At 36.0% G+C, this 13,642-nt stretch overlaps 1 protein-coding gene across 6 annotated transcripts in view; it reads left to right on the forward strand.

The window, feature by feature from the left end:
- LOC112045107 (rap1 GTPase-activating protein 1) overlaps positions 1-13,642 on the forward strand; it is a 391,775-nt gene that overhangs the window by 195,576 nt on the left and 182,557 nt on the right. For 2 of the 6 annotated variants that reach the window (XM_052887394.1, XM_052887387.1), the window contains exon 2: positions 10,482-10,706. The exons of the other annotated variants lie outside the window; for them this stretch is intronic. In XM_052887394.1, the coding sequence (XP_052743354.1) occupies positions 10,606-10,706 (101 nt within the window). In that variant the 5' untranslated portion in view covers positions 10,482-10,605. The remainder of the gene's footprint in view (positions 1-10,481; positions 10,707-13,642) is intronic. 6 annotated transcript variants of the gene reach the window in all.

The raw sequence follows: 13,642 nt of genomic DNA on the forward strand, positions 1-13,642 counted from the left end.
AGAATATTTAATCCGGTAATATTTATGTCCCGTAATATAAAATCGGGACTAGCGTTCCAGTCATCCGGTGATCTTATAGCCATGAGCTCGTTACGCGGCCGTGGCCCCACATGAACTCCCTATCACGATAAATTTTACATGTGATATTCGTAAAAGTACCAAAATATACAGGGTGCTCGGGAGTATTTTCCATAGCTTCAAGGTGTTGCCGAGTCCACTTATAGGAGCCGAACTGCTTATCTAATATGTTTTTATAAATAAAAAATAAAAACTTTTTATGTTTTCATACAAAGTAATACAAATAATTCCGACTATCCATGTAACATACGCCTTTATCAGTGCTTGTATTTTAAAATATGTAAAACTTAGTTACGTCATAATTTTAAGATCGATTTACAATTTGTTCCTTTCCCAGAGATGACAAGTTTCTCAAGGTTGTCTCCTCTCCTGGCAATGTGACCAAAGAATTTGAGAATTCTCAGAAAACAGGTATTTCTATTTTCATATTTGAAATATTGAATTGTTTCAAGTTTTCAACACACGCATTGGTCTTTAAGTATTGTTCCTTTCAGTTATAATCAAGGGATAATGCCAAAAATGCACTCACATTCTTTTTTGATGGTTTCATATTGAAGTTACATTTATTTTTCTTTCCCGAGCGATGCTTATAAGAAGCCACGGTATTAATAATATTATTGCTCAAAAAGACGACAAAAAAGTCCAACCATTGTCACAAGAAACTGTTAATTGTTAAATATTTACCTTAATTTTATCCTTTGTTGGACAAATTGTTATTATTATACCTTGGGTGATATTACTTAAATATATTTCACTAATACTCGTAACGTGATAGCCCAGTGGATATGACCTCTGCCTCCGATTCTGGAGGGTGTGAGTCCGGTTCGGGGCATGCACCTCCAACTTTTCAGCTATGTGCATTTTAAGAAATTAAATATCACGTGTCTCAAACGGCGAAGGAAAAACATCGTTAGGGAACTTGCATACCAGATAATTTTCTTAAATCTCTGCGTGTGTAAGGTCTGCCAATCCGCATTGGCCTAACCCCTCTCATTCTGAGTCGCTCGTGCTCAGCAGTGAACCGAATATGGGTGGACAATGATGATGAATGATGGCAATGATAAATCACTATAAATTAACCAAACTTATATATCTGTGTTTATTTTGATGGTTACCTACTACTTATGAGAACCCACAACTTAACAATTTGTACTGTGTTATTATCATAGGTAGACGTTTTCATTTTATGCCTAAAGAGTAAAGTTACGTTAAGCATACTTAACTATACTTAACGTACTCCTATTAAAATCCTCTTTATATGAGACTGTAGTCACTAGTCGGTCCTTTGTGAATGTTTTTGCAAAATTTGCATCAAGTGTTTGTCATGCATTAAATTCTCAGTCACGTGAGTCCTGGAAGCATATGGAACATACATTCTCGTGTAATCCACGGCGGAGTTAATTGCGTTTGTGTAGCATTTATTTTTGCATAATGCATTCGTAAAGTGTACATAAAACTTTGCTTTCATCATCGTTTTCATTTTGATAATCTCTGATTACTTTAGTTTAAGTTCTTGTATTTTTGTCGTTTATTCTATGTCAGACATTGGTGTTTTATTGTTTTCCGTAACTACAAAAATAATTAATTTACTTTGAATCTATTTTTTTCCGTTAGGAGCCGTGATAGCCCAGTGGATATGACCTCTGCCTCCGATTCCGGAGGGTGTGGTGTGGGTTCGAATCCGGTCCGGGGCATTCACCTCCAACTTTTTAGTTGTGTGCATTTTAAGAAATTAAATATCACGTGTCTCAAACGGTGAAGGAAAACATCGTGAGGAAACCTGCATACCAGAGAATTTTCTTAATTCTCTGCGTGTGTGAAGTCTGCCAATCCGCATTGGGCCAGCGTGGTGGACTATTGGCCTAACCACTCTCATTCTGAGAGGAGACTCGAGGTCAGCAGTGAGCCGAATGTGGGTTGATAACCAAACTATTTTTTTCCGCTTGAACTAAAATCGAAATATACTCACAAATAACGTGGCATTTTAATAATGAAAGAATTATCAAAATTTGTTCAAAGTAGATTCAGAGATAACACACCCCACAACTCTACAATCTTTACCTCTTTATAATATTAGCATTTAGCACATATAGGTATTAGGTACTGGTGAAAAAATCAACAGAAACATAACATAAAGCAAATTGACCCACAAATGAAAGTACACCGCCTTTATTATGTACGATTTACGTATTCAGAGTGTTCGTTACTATTATTTCGTGTTGACCCAAATCTGTTCTGTTGTTGGATCTATGTCCGACACTGACAAGACTAATGTTCACGTATTCCTGTTCCGTGCCTTGGAGAGTTCATTGAGATGTCGGATACGATTAATACGGAGCCATTTGATGTTAAGAGCAACAAAAGGAAACAATAACAATCTTCATTTACAAATATGGGCATTGTATTAACAAAGCTAAAAGAAAGAAGGAAAGAAAATATATTTATAACTACATTATGCAACACATCACAATTATTTAAGAATAATAATACCCTGCGATATGTGGCATAACCTAGAAAAAGGTCCCAGCTCAGCATATTGCTATATGCTCCCCATAAACAAAGAGCATACAGCGCTGATTTTCAGCTAGGACCCAGTTCCAAGTGCCACCACGAAAACAGCTCATATCTACTGGGTACCTTTGACTCTGATGGTGTAGGTTCCAATCCGGTCCGGGGCATGCACCTCCAACTTTTCAGTTGTGTGCATTTTAAGAAATTAAATATCACGTGCCTCAAACGGTGAAGGAAAAACATCGTGAGGAAACCTGCAAACCAGAGATTTTTCTTAATTCTCTGCGTGTGTGAAGTCTGCCAATCCGCATGGGGCTAGCGTGGTGGACTATTGGCCTAACCCCTCTCATAGTGAGAGGAGACTCAAGCAGCGAGCCGAATATGGGTTGATAATGATGAAAACAAGTGATTCTGTAGTTGTAGTGATCTTCGCCGACTGCAATCGACTGCAGTCGTCGGTAGCAGTTGCTGCTCGTGTAAAATTAACCTTAAGGCATATTCCTCGCAAGCCTTGATTGGTGCATTCAAAAAAAAGTAATGTACTCGTGCGTAATAAATGTGAAGTCATGTAGTTTCATTTATAATTTTATTTATTGATAAAAACCATATTATAATAACATCACTAGATATATAACATCACAATATTATCATTGAGACTTTTGTATGATTACGAAAACATTTGTATGTATCTTGCCTAACAGTTTTATAGCCGCGGGCAAACGTTAATTTACTAGTTGCTATGATTGATAGCAACCATGTTGACCTCTCAACTAACAAAACAATTCGTCTGTCCAGAGATTTCGGAACGTTATCATTATCGTGTATTTACTTACTATCATTAAATGGAACGTATAGATGGAGAGCTAGTGACAGCTAGACATTTGTCATTTTAGCAAATTATGGAGTTTGGGCCGTGGTTATTTTGGGGGGTAGCCTGGGTAGCCGGATTTCAATGATCTACATCCTCAATCGTTTCAGTTTAAATTATTTTATATTTTCCTAGATTATAACATGAGAAAGGTGATTATTAATTTTGGGCCCTTAAGAAAATAAATTTATTCAAATCTAAAAGTTACAGATAGTTTGTACCCTACCCTAATGACAGCATGTCTGTATGTAACCCATAAAAGAAAGGACAGCTAAGCATATTTTTGAAAGTGCCGGCCTACAAAAATATGGGATAACTTTAAGATTGCTATAACTTTAAAAGGTTCTAGCGAAGGATTGCCTTGAAGCCAATGAATATAATTTTTCATAATATTATGCCGAAATATAAAAAACAATACTCTTTATCTAATCTCGAAACCTTGATATCTGCTACCTCCCAAAGTATCAACGGTCTAACCTCCATAATTCGCACCAGTACTTATCTATAATATGAGCATGAACTATATTTTATTATAGTATTATAGTTTTTATTAAACGTAATCTTATAAAAAAGTCGTATTATAGTGTTAATGATTACGTAAACGACATAATTGCTTGGAAATGAAATGTATTACATGACAGGCTACTTATATACCTATTGTTAAATGGTGTTAAACTAAAAAAGGATAAACCTGGCTGAGTTTGTTGTGGGCTCTTCTCGGACCAAAGCGCGTTTGGAACCCTCGTAATTTTAATTTTAAGTTTTCGAATGATTATTATCACCATTATCTTAAGTTTAATATTATTACCTGACGATTCGAAAAAGCTTGTAAACTAAGATTATTTGAAATAAATGAATTTTGACTTTGACTTTGACTTATAAAATGACTGATGTTCGGCTGTCGCTGGCTCTTAGTCTACTATGACTGTTGACCCATTTCAGATGCTAATGTTGTAATATTTATCAATAACAGGAATTCGTATAGGTACACATTATAGTTCTGGAAACTGTCTACTCATCTTGAATGGCGTTTTGAGACCGTTGCTAATTATGCCGGAACAATCAAAGTAGTTGATATTATGCTAGTCACAAACGGTCAATTATTCTCACGTTTCTGTAGCAGCTGATAATTGATCGTGTGTTGGTCACTAGTACATGAACGTCAAGTTGAACGTCAATGGCGACCTAAGACAGTAAATGATCATTTTAAATATTATCATCTGATGCCTTTTAATTATTCAAAAGACTTAATTTATCAATTAAATTGCTTAATACTGTAAGTTGAAGTTACTTTGACTCTTTAGTAACGATAATGCTAATTAAATTAAAGTCTACAGGCGGCTTTATAGTAAGTGTTTTTATAGGTCCGGTCTTTGGGAAACCTTTAACACTTAAATTGAAATACCTAACTGTAATCACATTATCGGTTTATAGAACAAGTGCCTGCAATAGCTACACATACCTCATTTTTGCCGGCTTAAAATGGGGTATGTTAGCCTATACCTACTCCTAGCACAAGTATGGCTGATGGGAGACTTCGGCCGTGGCTAATTACCAGTCTATTTGAATTGACGTACCGCTAAGCTATTTAGCGTTCCGGAACGATGTCGTGTAGAAACTGAAATTGTTGTTTTCATCCTCTTCCTAACAAGTTAGCCCGCTTCCGTTCCGAGACCGTGGTGTCTTTGGCAGGTTTCAATTATCTAAGTATAAAACGTACTTTTTTTATATTTTCTAAATTATAAGGAATCATTTCTCTAGTCGCCAGATATTTTCCTCTCTATCGGATGTCTAAGGGATACTACGAAGTATCCCTTAGACACCCGATAGAGAGGAAAATATTTAAAAATAAGCTGAGGATAATGTTAAAAAATATGCTTTAGCTTTATACTTAGACCAATAAAGTTTGGACTCTTGACATATGCTACCAAAGCCACAATTCAAATAGTAGAAGGATCCGTATTAAAAACCACCTTCACCTATCTGTTTATTGGATGAAAAGTGTTTTATATCTTTCATCATCATTATCATCATATCAGCCGATAGACATCCACTGCAGGATTACCTTTTTTAGGGACTTCCAAACAGCAGCCTGCATCCAGCGAATCCCTACGACTCGCTTGACGTCGTTATACATTTAGTACATTAAAAAATATGTTGGGAGTAGGTTGCCTAAAAATTTCCTGGCCAAACTATAATTCAACATTATTCACTATCAATAATGATAATTTGGCCAGTAGTTTTTAAGGTAACCTACTCGCGATATGTTTTTACAGTACTAAATATGATATAAAACACTTTTCATTCATTAAACAGATGGGTGAAGATCGTGTCTAATTCGTATCTTCCACTAATAGGCTGACAAGTTCTCATATTTCATAAAATGCGGTCTAGCTATCAAACGCTCTTATAGTCCATTAATTAAAACGTTAAAAGACGCGATACCTATACCTACTCCTCAACATAACAAGCAAGCCGTCAATCAGGCAATTACCAAAGTGCCATTTATTTGAATTGGTTTGGCACTTGGCATTATAAAGAACGATTATGGGTTACGTAATCGTGGTAGTTTTTGCTCTTTGATTTGTGCAGACAAATTGATATATCACTGCTAAATTGCGAAATTGTCTTCCTACGCAGCAATTGTATCCATTCCCTTTGTTACTTGTATTTACTATGAGTTTAAGTTAATTAGCTCGTTTTTCGAAAGCTTTGACTAGTTTCTTTGAATAAAGCGTAACCAAATTATGTCGTTTAATGTACTAATCTTTGATTATATATATATATAACTAGCGGACGCTCGCGACTACGTCCGCGTGGGAATCAAAGTAAACCCCTATTTCACCACTATTAGTTGAATCTTAAAAATTCTTGAATCACATTATATTTCGTATTTTTTCATGACACAGACTTTGAACCTCTATTTCACCCCCTTCAATTTTCATTTTAGGGTCAAAAAGTACCCTATGTTTTGCTCCAAAGTCCCATTTACCACTATACCAAAATTTATCTTGAACGTCTCAGCCGTTGAGCTGTGAAAAGGTAATAGACAGACATACTTTCGCATTTATAATATTAGTATAGATTTATATAATTGCTTATTTATCTACGTCGATATTTACCAAAAGTACGACTCTTTGTTTGACATTGCTTTTCTTGTGTTCCTTAAATGTGATAAGATTTGATAATTGCATAGTTTTTTTTGCATATGACGGGCTTCGTCAGTCCTTTAATCAAAAGAACCAGGATCTAATTCTGTAGACAAACTATTATTTAGACTACAAATTAATTATTAATCGAAGCTTATATGAATAGGGAATAATTCGTTTTAATTTAGGCGACAAAGTCACCTAGATTCAACACAAAATATTACTTACATACGTACGTTTGACTCTGAAACCTCATCAAACCATCAAAACCATCCTCAGGAGACTTTAACATGTTCAATTACGAACTTCGCAATTTTAAAGTTAACATCTCTCGAGGATTGTTCCGATTTTGGAAGTTTTTAAATTCTAGAGGACTTTTTATCCGATTTGGGTAACATTTTTGTGAGAATAGCATAATAACCCAATTATTTAACTATTAAAATTCAATAAAACTGAGCTCACAATCGAAGATAAAGCAACGCACAGATCATTATTAACATTAAAAACGTTTATAGTAGCGCTCACAATATTGTTACAGATGATATTTGTGTTTCATATCAAATTATCAATCTCGGGACCTGTTCAAAGATTAAATCATTATTGGGGGCTACTTCGGATGAATTTACATCGACAAAAACTCGCTTTACGATACGCCGAGCTTCAGATTCTTGAGGCTGGTCTACAAAAACAAAATAATTTGAAAAATCATGCAATAGTGGTCGTGGGTGTGGATTTTATTATAACATTAATCAGGATTTCGGGGCAAATGTTAATAAAGCATGTTTTATAACTTTTTTGAATTTATGGCTTGTGTTTCATGTCAAATCTTTTTAGCTTATATTGATTTATTTTCATTACTTTTTTCTTTTATTTAATATTTGATCAACCTTAAAGCTGATGATGTTAGTTATTGTCAAAACATCATTGTTTGCTAAAGCGTTAGTTTTAGCATTGTCTATGTTCTGTTTTTGATTTATGCCTTTTGTTTCATGTTAAATCTTTTTAGCATTCTGGTATACTGATTTATTTTCATCAATTTTTATTTAATATTAGATCAACTTTATAGCTGACGATGTTAGTTAATTTCAAAACATCATTATTTGTTAATGCGTTAGTTTTACCGTTTTCTGTGTTCTGTGAATGAGACGGATTTACGTGCTGTTACAAGGCACCTTCACTACTCCATATCGTGGCTAGGATTTTTTTATCACAAAGAACAAAACAACATTCTTACGTAGCCCAATCCAGATCTATAGAATAAGTGATTCTAAATTCCAAACATTGCTTCGGTAAAACAACATCCTAGACCTTCAAATTGGATCTGCAATTAATCATTATTTTATAAGATTTGATAGATAATGTGTGGGCAAAACTTAAATTGGAACAATATTTTACATCAGACGTAAAAGGTGTTTCCTGTATTGAAACGAATGACAAGAGTAAAATTATATTCGTAGATAGTTGTTTGAGTGTGAATTTATAAAAAAGTATGCTTCGCTAAGTAACTAAATTCCTTAAAGAAAGTATTAGTTAGAAGTTTTGTTGAACTTTGCAGGAAAACTTAGCAACGTAGGTTTAGTAATTTTAAATTAGTTCTCTCAGATGCATTATTAGTTTACGAGTTTCTGTATTTTTGTTTTAACCTTTGTTTCTGAACAGGTAATGTATTTAGAGCTTGGAAAGTGGCAACTCATAGACGATTATTATGATTAGTTTTCGTGTAATATACGTAGAAAGTAAATCTATAATTAGACTAAATACGTACTACAGTATAATATGTATCCACATAATCTTAAAACAATACAGTTATTTTATTACTTTAAAATTGTTTTATTTTGAAATTCAAGAAACTGTTCTTTTGTATGTAAGCATTCCATATATACAGTTCTACTTTTTATTATTAATTGCTAGTTAATTGATTTTTATTTCTAAGTATCGCAGCATCAGCTACCTGCTGATATAATTGACCAAATATTTTCAATGCCATTAACATTCCTCAACGGAATTATGCATTCTGATTATAAATCAAGTTTCCACTGATACGGTTGGTAATAAGCGAACCCATTCACAAGTCTATCTAAGATGCGCAATCAAAATTGTATCAGATCTATACAATTTGGAATTTCTGATACCGTTATGAATACTGTACACTGCGTGACTGTTAATAATGCTTTGTAATGTAAAGTAATTATTATAACAGAATTGTTCACCGATATAATTATTGTATAATTTACATTATGCTCTTTATTACAAGTATTGTATTCAATTATTGTTATTGGAATTTGAAAACTCTATAGTTTTATCGCATTTGTTTTGTCTTGCACGAGTGTATATTACAGTACTTTCTAAACAGCTTTAATACGTTTAACCGTTCATCTTTCATCATTTTCAGCCGATGGACGTCCACTGCTGGACATAGGCCTCTTGCATGGACCTCCAAGCATAACGATCTCTAGCCGCCAGCATCCAGCGGTTTCCTGCAATCCGCTTGATGTCCTCTGTCCACCTAGTGGGGGGTCGACCAACACTGCGCTTTCCGGTGCGGGGTCGCCATTCCAACACCTTGGGACCCCAACGTCCATCGGCTCTTCGAACTATGTGGCCTGCCCATTGCCACTTCAGCTTCGCGACTCGCTGAGCTATGTCGGTGACTTTGGTTCGTCTGCGGATCTCCTCATTTCTGATTCGATCACGCAGAGAAATTCCAAGCATAGATCGCTCCATCGCCCGCTGAGTGATTTTGAGCCTTCTAATGAGGCCCATAGTTAGCGACCAAGTTCATCTTTAGTATAATTATATATCATCATCATTGTCATTATCAGTTGATGGACGTCCACTGCTGGACGTAGGCCTCTTGTAAAGACACTACGATAGACCCGCCAGCATCCAGCAGCGGACCTTGTATCCCATTAGATGTTGCCCGTTCACTTATTGAGGGGTTGACCAACATTGCGTTTTCCGGTGCAGGATCGTCAATCCAGCTCATTCAGCCCTCAACGTCCATCGGCTCTTCGTTGTTTAGAAACCGTTAATATTTATATTTGTAATTTATATCTTGCTGTTTTCATATTGTATGTGCAATAAACTATATATCAATCTTCTATGTTCCACTGGCTCCTACCTACTTCTGCTAAGTACTACTTCGAACTATGTATTCTATCTAATTGTATTGATTTTAATATCGTCTATACTCATGCATTACAATCAACCATTTTAAGAATACCTTACAAATAAAATAACTTAAATTATAAAACTTTTATGGAATATTTGTTCGTTTTAAAGTTTATTAATTAGTTTAGTTTTGCTTTTAGCTTGTATTACGCATGCATTAATTACTTGGTTTTCCTCCTTCCTTTGTTAATTAATCACAATACACAAGCTTTTATCCACGACTTTGCTTGTTTTTAATTTAGAGTTAAGCTTTTGTAAAAATAATTTAGCGTATTTTTATAGATGAATTTTGAATAAGTTCAAGTTATCATAATGTGAAAACTTCATCAAAATATGTTCAATGATTTCAGTTATTTGTTCCCGAGAGAAAACTCTACTATCAATACAAATAACTTGCTTTTTATTCAGATTTGGAAGCGGTATTACTGAAAAGTTTCATCAGAATCCCTTCAGTAGTTTTTTTTAATAAGAAACTTCAACCTTCCAGAGTACAAACAGTCATGTTGTAATTTTTAACATGTCATTAATATATCTATTCGTAACACAGTGACTAATTCGTCTTCCCACAGTGCAGATTAGTTGAAACTTGGTAGTCGCTTTGACAAGTACGTACCTACTAGTTGTTACTTGGTAGTTGCTTGTTAGTTTTTAGTTGCTTACGTCCTCCTGTAAATACCTTCACATCTTCTTTCTCTTCATTATAGGAGTGCTGCAAATTTGGGTGAATACGAAGTACACAAGTCTCTGCTATAGGTACCAAGGAAATTCTGCCTGAAATTCTGCCCAATTTTGTACATTCTCCCAATTTTGAGCACGGCCGCTCACCGAATGAAGTCGAAGGTTGTGAAAATGAAATATCTGCCCACGGGTGGGCAAAAGGAATCATACACCCTCCTCACTGCAAGGCGAAGATATATGAAGAAATTAATGTATGTACTTTGGTTTTTTTATTTTTTAACTAATGCTATATGCTTTTCTTGGTGATGTTAATTAACTATTGTTATGGTTTAAAATAGTTTATTTACTAAATTATTAACCTATTTGTGTTTCAAGCGATTTAATGGTTTTTGCTGTTGTATATAATTTTAATACATACTTAACATTATTTATCGGACTTTTCCACGTTGGTGCGAATCGGAATATACGAGTAATTCTAAAGAAATAATATTTGACTAAATAAAACGATGACTTTGAAGTAAAACGTAATAATTAATAACATGCTTTATACTTAGTTCTCTGAGATACGTTGTAAGTGCACCTTCCTAATTCTAGGTAACTACCTACAGAGTGGTTTTTTAGAAATTTCAATATAATATAGCTCGATTCAGGATACGAATGCAAGCCACGATCCAATGCCACCTCTGAACCAATCAGTTGTTGTGGCGTGCATAAGGTTGTTGATCAGGGTATGCTCTAGTTTGACAATTTAACCTATCCGGGAAAATTTGCATTGGATAAGAATTAACAAAATATTTGTTAGGGTATGTATTACTTACTTATTGCTTGCACGAAACTGACTACAGCCGTAGGCTTCCCTCACAATAGAAGAGACTATATGGAGCTTAGACCCACCACGTGTTTCCGTTGCGGATACTAATAATTTAACGTGCTCTGAGAGGCACAGGGGTGTAACTGTAACTTTATGTTCTGTGGTCATCCCACTTCAGGCTGAGAATTTTAACCGAAATTAAAAAAAAAGTGCTCAATGTTCTATTACCCGACCATGGACTCGAACCCACGATCTCATGATCCAAAGCCACCTAGCCACCACTGAACCAACAAGAAAGTTGTTGATTCATTGCGGTTTAGGGTAATACAGGTCATTGAGCTATAGTGTAAAATTTGCAGTAAGTAACGACTTTTGTAGTACAAACTTGCCGGCTCCCGTTATTGGTGAGATCTTTAATCATGATAGATGAGCGGGCAATCTATCGAAAGCGCAGCCTGCAGTTCGACCTTCGATGTTATTGTATTTTCTACTTTACGAACCGTGCGATAGTACTATTAACTTCCGAATACCTTTATGCGCCTGACTGTACATTTCTAGACCGAACCGCATTAAATTCTTATGATACCATGAATATCTGTTCTTGGTATCATAAGAATTTTATGCTGTTATACTTATGCCGTGATAGCCCAGTGAATTTATTTTCAATTATGTGCATTTTAAAAACTTCTGTCACCAGTCGCGGTGAACGGAGGTCGTCGTCATCATCATCAACCCATATTCGGCTCACTGCTGAGCTCGAGTCTCCTCTCAGAATGAGAGGGGTTAGGCCAATAGTCCACCACGCTGGCCCAATGCGGATTGGCAGACTTCACACACGCAGAGAATGAATATAATTCTCTGGTATGCAGGTTTCCTCACGATGTTTTCCTTCACCGATTGAGACACGTGATATTAAATTTCTTAAAATGCACACAACTGAAAAGTTGGAGGTGCATGCCCTGAACCGGATTCGAATTCGAACCCACACCCTCTGGAATCGGAGGCAGAGGTCATATCCACTGGGCTATCACTGCTCTTTGCCGCCGCATTGGAAGACGTCTTTAAGCTTCTGGACTGCGACGGACTTGACATCAACATCAATGGCGAGTACATCAGTCAACTGCGGTTCGCGGACGATGTAGTCATCATGGCAGAGACTCTGGATGACCTTATTACCATGCTCAATGACTTCAGCAGAGTTTCTTTACAGACCTGAAAATGAACATGGTCATTCGAAAATAATATGTAATGCTCATGTATAGCTTCACCCGGTTATAATTAAGAACGCTGCCCTGGAAATTGTAGACGAATACTTAAATCTAAGACGTGTGGTCCAGTTAGGTAGGTATTTTGAGAAAGAGGTGAACCACGACCGGTCTCCGTGGCACAGTGGTATGCGCGGTGGATTTACAAACCGGAGGCCCTAGGTTCGATCCCCGGTAGGGTCGATTGAGATTTTTTTAATTAGTCCAGGTCTGGCTGGTGGGAGGCTTCGGCGGTGGCTAGTTACCACCCTACCGACTAAGACGTGCCGCCAAGCGATTTAGCGTTCCGGTACAATGTCGTGTAGAAACCGAAAAGGAGTGTGAATTTTCATATTCTACCTAACAAGTTAGCCCGCTTCCATCTTAGACTGCATCATCACTTACCATCAGGTGAAATAGTCAAGGGCTAACTTGTAAAGAATAAAAAAAAACACGGATTCCAACTTGGCTGGTCAGGATTCGGCAAACTTCGCCATATCCTTTTGTCTTAAATTCATGAGTGCCACAAGACAAAAGTACCTTGTTCTCCTAATTTCCATAGCTCAATTTTTCATAGCCTCACCTAGATCTTAAAACTCAGGACCTTATGATCTGAATCCTGAGGTCAGCCACGAGGTAGATTCTTACTAAAGTATTGTCTATAATAACAAGCGAGTTGGTAGTTCGACGATGTTATATTTCTTTAGTTAAAGTAAATTACGTTAGTTAAGAGGAAAACGCTGTAGGGCTTGGCACCATTAGTTGGTCTTGTAGTAATCATTTCGTGCCATTAGTAAATGATACCTAGCTGTCGGTGATTATGGGTAAAGGCATGGATTTTGCTAGAGCTTCTGTGAATTTCTATCCACCAGTAAGGGCCAGTACATAGAGCAACAGTAATTTTCTGACCGTGAAATCGTATCGTGTTCGTATAAGAGACTTAACACACGACCGTGGCATGCAACAGAGTTTCATACTAGGGTTAGTATAAAATGTAAAAAATATATTGGATGTGGAAATCTGAAATTTGCGGGTACAATAGTATTTTCAAAGTAATTGTTGACTTGTGTACAGTTAACAGTGTTATGTTGATGTAGTGCTGTGTTACTATAGGACTTCATTCAATCATGAT

This window comes from Bicyclus anynana, chromosome 19 (genome assembly GCF_947172395.1).
Source record: "Bicyclus anynana chromosome 19, ilBicAnyn1.1, whole genome shotgun sequence".
NCBI lineage: Eukaryota > Metazoa > Arthropoda > Insecta > Lepidoptera > Nymphalidae > Bicyclus > Bicyclus anynana.